Below are 12,082 nucleotides of genomic sequence, written 5' to 3'. Positions count from 1 at the left end.
ACATTGTAGTACTTAGTGTTCATTGGGACACTCAGGGAAATAATTAAATAAATTTTGTTTACATTTCAGTTATTATCTCTCTCAAATACTCACGGGAAGAAGAAGAATCGTAAATAGTCACTGTTGCCTTGTTAACGTCTCCAAGCTCACCGGTACTTGGACTGCTGATGGCAATCTCAAAGACTTCAGGATCTTCCTGCGATACATCAGGTAGTATAATCACACTGCAAGTGGTAGAATCAGATCCGGCAGCAAACGTCACTGTCTGGCCATCTAGAGGTTCGAAGTCCAAACTTCCTGTAGCACTAACGTCGCGGGTAGAACACGCTGTAACAAATGACGGAAACTTAAAAATATTAAAGTATTGATTATCCTTACCAGTTACCCGAAGTCCAGTCTCAGGAAGTACTTAAAAGTGTATAATAATATAGTAACTTCAAGTAATGATGTATTTTTTATGACACATCTGTATTTGCTACTTTCCATGTTTAAGCATGGTAAATTAAGAATCGAAACACGCCGCTCGGCCACCCGATTTTATTATTCAGTCGGTAGAAAATCATCTACTCTGAGGTACCAATTACGGCGTGCGAACCGAGCAGAAAAATTGTGAGGAGTCTGGAGAATCGAAAGCCCTCCCACTTCACTGTTGAACATGAACACAAGCGCACGCCATTAGGCAATTCCATTTGCATTTAAGATACACACATCACCAAAAGATGTGGGAGAATAAGGTTATGTCTTCCATAGGAGGTGCTTAGAACAGCTTATTGCTCCAGTATATCACCTTGTAGTGGTTGAGACCAGGATATTTTCAAGTTGCATAATGCGGCCTTTTTTTTGTTAACGAAGACACAATAGAGCTATGCCCTGATAACTATATGACAAATGACACTTATTTTGTAAAATAAAAAGACGGGGTTACCATCTGCCAGCTTTGTTACAACAATAGCTATATAGTGAAATGAAGGATGAAGCACGGTCAAATAAGATAAGTCTTGTGCCACTTATTAACCCAACAACACAAACGAAAACAGAAAACCTTTGAATGTCGGGTTATATAAAAGGTATAAAATGTTTAAATATCATTTTTGAAAATGTGATTCAAAACATTTTAACACAATGTTATTTTAGCTGATAACAAATTATTCTGTAAAACCGTTTTTCCTAAATTATTTTTTAATGACATTCTGAAAAAAAATGTTAACATGTTGTTATAGTACTTTTTCATATAAAACGTTTTCATGACCTTTATTTAACCAGACATTTAAAAGTTATTGAAATGTTTTGAGTAGAACCAAACGTGTTTCTCATGTTTATAACGTTTTAATACAATTTTTGTGTTTGCTGGGAAGTGAAGACCTGCGCTACAGTTATTAGCCTGTTAGCGTTTTTGATGTTGCTTGTGGTCAGAAAAAACTAAATTCATGATTTTAAATGCTTTATTAGGGGAGATGTGGTATCATCACTGATCTGAGCTGCAAAAGTACCTAGGTCAATCAGTGTTTTCGCCAGCCCATCGGGCTGGTACCTATTTCTGGGATGGTGTTTGTATGCTCAAGAGATTATTTTTATTGGTATTGGAATGACTTTTGTTTAAAACTTTTTGTGGTTGAATTTTTTTAAAAATATTTTAATTCGATTTGTAAGGAAAAGTAAGTATGTTTTGCCGTTTCAACGAACGAAAACGAGTGAGTATTACCAAAGTTATGTTTGAACTAATTATGACTTTAAAAGTTCTAGGTATAGGCCTAAATGTAACAATAATAGTTAATATATAGCATCATATGGTCAGCAGAAGAAAATCTGACATCACCTATGATGTCATAGCAGTGTCCTTGACCGGGGGTCCTTACTCCTTGACCACTGAAGAGCGTGATATCATGTTGATAACAGATCTATAGAATCAAAATCTTCATCATATCCCGGATCATATCACAGATTCTCAACAATCTGTGATCATATGGACCATATTGATGTGAAAGTAGTTATCTATCATATCCTGTGTCGTTTTATGGATAAAAATGACTCAAAATGTTATTGATGAAATGGTTGCTATCATAAACATCAGTTTTGTCTTTTCAACGGGAAAAATCCGATGCAAAATAAAGTTTTTAGGGCCTAGCTATAATATGGGCATAATTTATGCATGTAGGCCTATAGTATTGAACAATGTACCCCATTTGACATGCACTTATAGATAAATAAATTGTCTTACTTTATTAATTTAATAACTTCTTTATTATAAATAAAATGACACATAACTATTTGATTCATAAAATTACATTCAACAAAATGATTGAAGAGAAAACACACAAGGCACTATAGGCAGACTGTTATAGAATGGAGTATGTAAGATGCCATGTCCATAGCTTTGCAGGAGTTTCCGACTAGCAATCAACATGATCAGCACATTCAGAAAAACACAGTTTAAGAGTGAAGATTGTAGTGAGTAACCAGTCCTTTATAAATGTGCTGGCCACTATCTATTATAATATAGTAGGCTTAAACTATACATTGCGAATTAATTAAGTTATTTTAAAATAAAATGTACATGTAAGTTAACTCAAACCGGCAGTGTATTTGTGAAGTGGTATATCGAAAGCAGTGAAATCGGACATTCCTAAGCGAAGATATTGAGTTCGTAAGTTCTGGTATTACAAAATTGGAAATTGAGATATCGTGGGTAAAAAGCTGAAAAGACAAAAACAACAACAACAACAACAACAACAACAACAACAACAACAAAAAACAGACCAGAACAATTTGGAGTAATGAATTAAAAGAGTTGACATGAGATTAGGAATTAATGTTTTCTGCTGTTTCAGTGTGCATGTTCTCATCGTTGATGGTTTGGTGAACTGTCATGTAGATGTAAGCGTGAACCTAAAAATGCCTTTCACATTGACCAAAACTAATTACAAGACCTCTTCTACATTGAGGCTGGCTTTCCCTTTTAAAGGGAATTTTTATTATTCTAAAAACCTTAGTTCCTATTCATTTCAACTATTAAAAAAATCAATTGTGGCAATAAATAATTTTAATTTAAAAATATTTATACTGATTTTAACAACAAAACAAACTGTCTTTAGGGTGTGCAATTAAACCAATAAACAAGGAAATGAGAAATAATATTTGAAAAAATCTAGAAACACTCTCTTTTATTTACTCTGCAGTTTTACCGATTTACCAATGCCAAAGCATAGTGTGGTTGCATGTGTTTTTACAGAGACAGTGTTTGGCGAAATCGAATTATCAGCAGTTAATATGTTACCAGGAAACCTTTTAATGTCAAATTCATCATTTTAAATGCTTTTAGGGAGTCGAGTTTGCTATCATCATTGAACCGAGCTATTGATGTTATCAATAACCAATATTCAAGAACAAACTCCCTTGCCAAAACATTGCTTTAAGACATTTCAAAATTGTATACCTTGATTCATTCTTTTGCTACACTATTTTGAAGATTTTAAATCTCAAAAAGCCAAAACTGGACTTCTGCAGCTTAACTCGTCAAGTGGAAATAGTGACTTACTTATAGTGGCTACATCTCCTGTAGTCGATCTCTTGATGACAAACGTGAATGGTGATTGTGATTCATCAGCTTTGTAGTCACAGAACTCAATCCAGTAGGTTGCTAAAGGGGACGTACCTAGAGGGAGAGGGAGAAATAGATAGAGAGGGAATTGTGGAGCACGTGTGGCCGAGTGGATAAAGCGCCCGACTCATAATCCATAAGGTAGCGAGTTCGAACCTCACTTGTGCCAACGTGTTGTGTCCTTGGGCAAGGCACTTTATCCTCATTGCCTACGTAGGGTGGGATGGGGTTGGATGTTTGTATAGTTGCAATATTGGCACTGATTAAGCTGCTGCCTGTATATTGCATTGTTTCTGTTTAGGTGTAATTAATGTAAATTCTAGCAATTTGACCTGCGGGTCACCATTACAGTTTGAAATGAAATCTTAGTTATTTTGTAAAATGATCTGATCCAAAGGTCAAAGGTTAACATAGTGTTAAATTTGAAGAATTCAGACAAAGAATACTTTGACATATCTGCGAAATATTCCTAAGCCAGGGGTGGTCTTATTTTTTGCAATTTTTTGTCCGATTTCAACTAAATGGTCTCAAATTATTCGTCAAGTCAAATAAGGAATATATATCATTGTCTAGGATGCTTCGTTACCTAGCAAACATCACAAAATGCCTGTAGGCAGCAAGTTGATGACACTTTTATACTCTCCTAAATTCATGAGCTTTTTAATTAAATGAATACTCCCCTTTTTACTTACATTTACCTACGTACAAAATTCATATTTACGTGTGCAAATTTAAGCGAAATAACCAACTTAACCCGACTTATGTGATCATAATCATATGTCATAATTCATCACCGCATATAAATTCCCTACGCCTGGCACTCGGTGTACGGTTTGACTTTTTTTGTTTTTGGTCGGAAAGGTCATGGGACCACTGTTTACCCGACCAGAAGTGAATGCTCCGTGGAACTGGTCGACGCAGTGCTAGTCGTAGGCTAGGTGTGGCAATGTTAGCGTAAGTTTATGCTAAGTGTAGCTCAGAATATGAACACGGCGATTATGTGCGTCATGTTAAATGATCCAAAAAAGCTACATGTCCATTATTACACGTCGCGAATTTGGCATGGATAATTTTGTGCATATTGTGTCACTTCTTGTTAACCCTCGAGCACCTTCAAACTCTAACGTCCGTCAAGTATTACTTAACACATGAAGAAAAATCAGGCTATCTGATTTGTATAGCATATAATACCCTGATTATCGCACCGATAATGTTCACTTACCGGTACCGGTATCAGTTGCTGGTGGTGGATCTAAGCATATTACTGTAGCCGTTGAAGGAGTGCAAGGACTTGCAGGTGCAATTGATATTTCTAAGGCTTCCACAACTTCCACAAGATCATCAGTCTCGCATGTTACTGAAATCAAGGCAGAGATGGTGGCAGTAGCAGCATCAAATGTTAGTGGAATTGTTCCTGTTGCGTCCACTGTGTAATCGGTAGTACTAGTTGTAACGTCATTTGTAGCAAAGGCTATCGAAACAAGGACAACGTGTTTTATTATGTAATATTGTGTAAACAGTTAATGCGAATTACACCGTTTAATGAGTATAGCTCATTTGAACATTTGGACCAAAGATTAAAAGAAGCTTTTCTGTTCTAATTTTGTATCTCTTGCACCAAAAATATTGTAAAAAACGAGTTTTATTTATTACCTTGTAAATAACATGTCTTGAATAATGTTATTCTGATATACCTAAATCTGAATTAAGTTTTAAACTATTGGGCATACACAAGTACTTAATTTCGAGCTTACAAATCGTATTAAGTGCTCACCTACAGTAGTCCCGGGGTCCGTCGTAATACCAGATGCCCTTACTTCTACTAATGCAGGATCACCGCCTTCTAATGCTACGTAAGTAGATCTATCAAATGAAACGCACGGCACTATAACATAAAACAAAGGAAGGATTGGTCAATGGACGTGGTGACTCTCAAACCCTTCCGGGTGATGAGTAAATTAATTTTCCAATTATAGCGAGTTGAGATTTTACACTTTATAGGACTCAAAAGTAAGCTGACACCAATAAAACTTAATGAAATCGTGTTTTCTCGTTTTCTTGTACTTTTTGCAGCATGTGTAACAAATATCTGGGTAAATGGGTGGACTGCGTTTCTTCAAGAATAGCTTGAAAATAATGGCATATAAATTTTAAACACTAAAGTTGGTGACAGTTTTATTCTGTCAAGCATCCATTGGGTTTTTTAGATAATTGAATGATTCCCTTTTCAATAATATTTGCCTTTGCACAAAATTTACATTTACCGATGCAAATTTAAGCATGAAAAACCAAATTACATGTATATTGCCTTGAAATAATTTTCTTCATTTCTTGTTTTAAGCAAATCATCACCGCATAAGTATTTCCTGCTTCTCTAATTAATATTAGGTGTGTCATGCGAAATGATCTAAAAATACTGCATTACATTATTACACGCCGCGTATTCGTCATAGGTATTTCGTGTCACTCGTTCTTGTTAATCCTCAAGAACTTTCAAACTGTAACGTCCGTTACCATGGAATCTATTATTACTATTCGGGAATTGCCTGTCACTTGTCAACATATTTACCATTTAAAATTCATAACCTCATTAATGTACATGATGTGTTTAATCCAATCACAGATAATAACTTTCAAACAGGAGTATATGGAGAAACTGACACGAGTTTGAATTACTGATTACACTAGTTTTAAGTTTCCGTAAACTGCCGCAAATATTCAACTGGTTATCATTTAAATTTCTTTTCCTTTGACCTTATATTAATTTTACTGGAAAATAAATTATGCTTGACTTTCCATAACTTAACAAAACTTTTTTAATGTGCGTTGCAATATATTTAATGCTTTTTCACTCCTTTAAAAATCATGGTCACCCTGCCGTTATGATAATTATTTTTAAAGAAAAAAAGCATGATTTGACTACGAAATTGGGAATTTAACGATGTACTTTCGTGTGTGGAATATTTTTTTCCACTAAGAGCATTACCGAATCAGTCGAGCGTGTGGCAGGAAGTTTCAAGTGGGCAACATCAAGTTTACATACGAAAAAGAAGAAAACGGACAAATCGCTTTTCTTGACACGCTCATTGTTAAAAAGCAGGACGGTTCAGTCAAACTCTTAGTCTACCGGAAAAAACACACACACAGATCAATACCTTCACTTCAAATCCCACCACCCACAACACAAACTCAGTGTCATCCGCACGCTTATGGACAGAAAGGACAAAGTTATCACAGAAGAAGCAGACAAGCTAGTTGAAGAGAATAAGATCAAAGAAGCGCTGAAGTTATGCGGTTACCCTGAATGGGCATTTAAAGACATTAACAAGAAGACACCTCAGAAAACAGACAAGTCGCAGACAACCACCAGAGGCATGGTTGTACTCCCTTACAAAGAGGGACTTTCTCAGCGAGCGAGACGTGTTTTCAGGAAACATGGCATCCAAACATCATTCAAGCCACATCAGACTCTCAGGAACATTCTAGTACACCCCAAAGACAAGCGTGACATTTTACAAACAGCTGAATGTGCTATGAAATTCCTTGTTTGAACTGTGAAAAATCTTATGTAGGGGAAACTGCGAGAGTATTCGGAATACGTCTTAAAGAGCATAAGACAGAAGCTGACAAAGCCTCAAATAAGGCTTTCACAAGATCACAGAGAAAAGCCTCGGTCACAGGAGAGGTAAATAAATCGGCCATAACAGACCACGTAGCGGAGGAAAACCATGTCATAGGATGGGATGATGCAAAAATCAGAGACAGAGAGCAAACCAGAAACCGAAGACACATCAAGGAAGCCATCTTGATCCGGAAAAGGGGGGCCAACACATTCAACCGAGACGAGGGCAACCACTTCCTACCCCACATTTACGACCAATTACCCCACTCCAAAACGCCACCAACGTCGAGTTCCAGCAGTAAACAGACGAGGAGTGGGAGAATTGATCAGTCAATTTGAGAAAGTACTACGATGTAGTACGAAACGTCATTGAGGTATGTTTATAACATCTTTTATACCGAAATACTTTTGGATTTGTACACCAGAACTTTTGTAAATAAAGTTTCAAGTGGTGTTTTAAGTACCCCAAACAAAGAAAAGTGAATGGAGGTTAACTGTGGGTAATCGGATTATATGTACGTTCGAGCGATCTCCTCTTTCTTATCTTCTCTGATCTTCTTAACTCCTCAACAATGGGTCAATGACCTCAATCAATGACCTAAATCTACAAAATATATCCATGAGCCTTCCAAGGCTAACTATGGAAACATGTTAAAGGACATCAAGAATATTTTCTAAGTTATTTATTTGGCGATCTATCGTGTCTCGACAAGTAATGTTGTGGCAGATTTGCATTCCATTTATGAGCATCCTAAAATTGACACTACACCACAATGCATTGACCGATTTCAATTATGGTTTTTTTATGCTTTAATAAAGCTTATTCATGTAGAAGCATTAAATAACGTGTTTTTGCTGCGCTTATTTTTGAGGTGATATGCCTAATTATATGCTTGACAGAATCAGCCCTCATATGTGATCAATGGATCTTGACGATATAGAGATAGTAACAAAATATTTCACTCATGTTCTATAATTGTTGTGCAGTAGCCTACAACTAATACATCATTGCAATCATGTTCATATACGTCGGTGACTCTTTTTGCCGTGGGTTGAACATTAAAATTAGTTTAAAATGTACTAGAAACGTGGCAGCGGAGGTGGTATATTATGTCTGTTCACTTCCTGTGAACGTAAGTTCCGCATTGCTCTTATGAACTCTAATCCTCCTGCCGTCACGTCTTTACTTTTCACATGAAGACCAAACAATCTACTTGCATAAACTGATTTGTATAGCACATAATACCCTGATTATCCCACCTCTGATATTGCTAACATACCGGTATCAGTAGCTGCGGGTGGGTCTAAGCATAATAGTGTAGCCGTTGAAGGAGTGCATAGACTATAGGCTGCTGCATCAGGTGTAATTGATATTTCTAAGGCTTCTGAACCTTCTGCAAGACCTTCAGTCTCGCATGTTAGTGAAATTGTGGCAGAGATGGTGGCAGTAGCAGCATCAAATGTTAGTAAAAGTGTTCCTGTTGGGTCCACTGTGTAATCGGAAGTACTGGTGGAAACGTCATTTGTAGCAAAGGCTGTCGAAACAAGGACAACGTGATTTATTCTGTAATATTATGTAAACAGTTAATGAGAATTTTACCGTTTAATAGGTATAGCTCATGTGAACATTTGGACCAAAGGTTTACAAGGAGCTTTTCTGACTAATTTGTTCTTTGTTGCGTCTTGCGTCTCTTTAATAACTACACTAAAAATATTATAAGATAGAAATAAAACGAGTTTTATTACTTTGTAAATAACATGAATAATGTAATTTTGATATACGTGGAACATCTGAAATAAATTTGTAAAAAAAAGGGTCTACACGAGTACTTCATTTCGAGCTTACAAATCGTATTTAAGTGCTCACCTACAGTAGTCCCGGGGTCCGCCGTAATACCAGATGCCCTTACTTCTACTAATGCAGGATCACCGCCTTCTAATGCTACGTAAGTAGATCTATCAAATGAAACGCACGGCACTATAACATAAAACAAAGGAAGGATTGGTCAATGCACGTGGTGACTCTCAAACCCTTCCGGGTGATGAGTAAATTAATTTTCCAATTATAGTGAGTTGAGATTTTACACTTTATAGGACTCAAAAGTAATCAATCTTTATTTTTCATCAATCTCATACAAACATTATAGCATTATTATATACAATTATTGTGAATTAAAAGGGCATTTCGTGATCCAGAGCCTCATCCCCCCACTTTTCTCAAAAAAAGTTGAGATTTTTATATCACTGGAAACCTCAATAAAACTTAGTTCTTAATGAAATCGTGTTTTCTCGTTTTCTTGTGTTTTTTGCAGTATTGTGTAACAAATATTAGTGTAAATGGATGGACTGCGTTTCTACAAGAATAGCTTGAAAATAATGCCATAATTATGGCTAAATATTTTAAACACTAAAGTTGGTGGCAGTTTTATTCTGTCAAGCATCCATTGGTTTTTTTAGATAAATGAATGATTCCCTTTTCAATAACATTTGCCATTGCACAAAATTTACATTTACCTATGCAAATTTAAGCATGAAAAACCAAATTACATGTATATTGCCTTGAAATCATTTTCTTCATTTCTTGTTTTAAGCACAATTTATGTGATGATAATTCATCATCGCATAAAAATTCCCTGCTTCTCTAATTAATATTAGCGCGTATTCGGCATGGGTAATTTCGTGTCACTCGTTCTTGTTAATCCTCAAGCACTTTCACACTGTAACGTCCGTCACCAGGGAATCTATTATTGCTTTTCGGGAACTGCCAGTCACTCAAGGTCACACAAAGTCACGTGTCCATAAGTAGTACATTATTTCTATGACCTGAAATTACATTGGTCAGTCATGACCGGCATAGGTGTCATTGGATTGGATTGGATTTTAGGATTTCCCGCCTATTTTCAGGCGCACCACTGCTCAGCAGTGTACTTTTTTGTACATATATCTATATCACCATTTCATTTTGTTACCAACATAATATTATTCCTGTGTTGTAATACTTAGATATAAAAACACACTTGTCAACACTTAAAATTATTAGTAGATTATGCAATATATTCTATAATAAATTAATGGAATATGACCGGTGATTGTTGAGGTAATATATGCTTGACAGAATCAGCCGTCACCGTGTGATCAATGAATTTTGACGATATAGAGATAGTAACAAAATATTTCACTCATGTTCTATATAATATTGTATACTTTGCACATGAAGACCAATCAGCCTACTTGCATAAACTGATTTGTATAGTACAGTCATAATACCCTGATTATCCCACCTCTGATATTGCAAACATACCGGTATCAGTTGCTGCGGGTTGGTCTAAGCATAATAGTGTTGCCGTTGAAGGAGTGCAAAGACTGTAGGTGGGAACCCCTGCTGCATCAGGTGCAATTGATATTTCTAAGGCTTCTACACTTTCCGCAAGACCATCAGTCTCGCATGTTAGTGAAATTGTGGCAGAGATGGTGGCAGTAGCAGCATCAAATGTTAGTGGAAGTGTTCCTGTTGGGTCCACTGCGTAATCGGTAGTACTGGTGGAAACGTCATTTGTAGCAAAGGCTGTCGAAACAAGGACAACGTGATTTATTCTGCAATATTATGTAAACAGTTAATGCGAATTTTACCGTTTAATGGGTATTGATCATTTGAACAACTGGACCAAAGATTTACGAGGAGCTTTTCTGACTAATTTGTTCTTTGTTGCCTCTTGTGTCTCTTGAAAAACTGCATCAAAATATTATTATGCTCACCTACGGTAGTCGTGGGGTCCGTCGTAATATCAGATGCTCTTACTTCTACAATTGCAGGATCACCGCCTTCTAATGCTACATAAGTAGATCTACCAAATGAAAGGCACGGCACTATAAAATAAAACAAAGGAAGGATATAGTTGATGCACGTAGTGACTTCTCAAACCCTTCCCGGTTATGATTATTATGATGAGTTAAGTTTTTGCACTTTATAGGACTTAAAAGGGAGCTGAAGCCAATAAAACGTATTTCTTAATCAAATCGTGTTCATGATCAAATCGTGTTTTCTGCAACCTTGTGTAACAAGAATCTGGGTAAATGAGTGGACTGCGTTTCTACTAGGACAAAAATAGCTAAGAAAATATTTTGGTTCATTTGGGACAAAGTTAAGCAGACTGATGTGTTCAGCGCAATTTTTTTCTTAATATTCAACCTCAAATATGGTGACATATTATTCTCTTCAACATTCATGAGCTTTTTAATAAAATTAATGATCCCCTTTTCACTTACATTTGTCTATGTATTAAATTAATATTTATGGGTGAATATTCAAGCACGAAAAACCAACTTTTATTGCTTTGAAATATTGTTTTAATTTCTTGACGTAGGCCCTATTTACAAGGGGTGTTTCCGGATAATGCAGTCCCAGCGAATGTTGTGATATTTTAAAATGTGTTTTCACAAATCATTCAATTTTCACATCTTTTAGCCATCACTTGCAAGAGCTCATTAGTAAAACATTTTGTTGCAGGAATACTTTTGCAACATTCTATTGACTTCAAGTCGTACCGTACTGGTTAATTGCGTACGTACTCTCTTAAAATCTTTAAAAGTTGATGATAGGAATAAATCTAAATAGATTGAAATTTTTTTTTACTCTTAATCATTTTGTAGACTGATTTCACTATCCAATTATGTGCTACTGAAATATTGAGAAAACAATGAAAATCAATTCTTTCTACTAAAAATTCAACAAAGATTTGGCACTAATGTTAATTACTAAACGATTGAGAATCGCTCCTTTTGATTGAAAACAAATAAATCACTGGGCTGAATTATAAAGTCGAAAACGATTTGTCTCTAATGATGTATATGTATATTCATAG

At 35.8% G+C, this 12,082-nt stretch overlaps 1 protein-coding gene across 1 annotated transcript in view; it reads right to left on the bottom strand.

Moving 5' to 3' along the window:
* Window positions 1-58: 58 nt before the first annotated feature.
* The window catches only part of LOC140137900 (uncharacterized), a 21,100-nt gene continuing 9,076 nt past the window's right edge, over window positions 59-12,082 (bottom strand). Inside the window, exons 4-11 of the mRNA XM_072159709.1 lie at window positions 10,977-11,087; window positions 10,522-10,785; window positions 9,088-9,198; window positions 8,501-8,755; window positions 5,373-5,483; window positions 4,821-5,069; window positions 3,536-3,652; window positions 59-327 (exon numbers count right to left, since the gene is read on the bottom strand). Of these exons, the coding sequence (XP_072015810.1) occupies window positions 59-327; window positions 3,536-3,652; window positions 4,821-5,069; window positions 5,373-5,483; window positions 8,501-8,755; window positions 9,088-9,198; window positions 10,522-10,785; window positions 10,977-11,087 (1,487 nt within the window). The remainder of the gene's footprint in view (window positions 328-3,535; window positions 3,653-4,820; window positions 5,070-5,372; window positions 5,484-8,500; window positions 8,756-9,087; window positions 9,199-10,521; window positions 10,786-10,976; window positions 11,088-12,082) is intronic.

This window comes from Amphiura filiformis, chromosome 2 (genome assembly GCF_039555335.1).
Source record: "Amphiura filiformis chromosome 2, Afil_fr2py, whole genome shotgun sequence".
NCBI lineage: Eukaryota > Metazoa > Echinodermata > Ophiuroidea > Amphilepidida > Amphiuridae > Amphiura > Amphiura filiformis.
The sequence above is the reverse complement of the archived record's forward strand: the minus strand, read 5'-3'. Positions and strand labels throughout refer to the sequence as shown.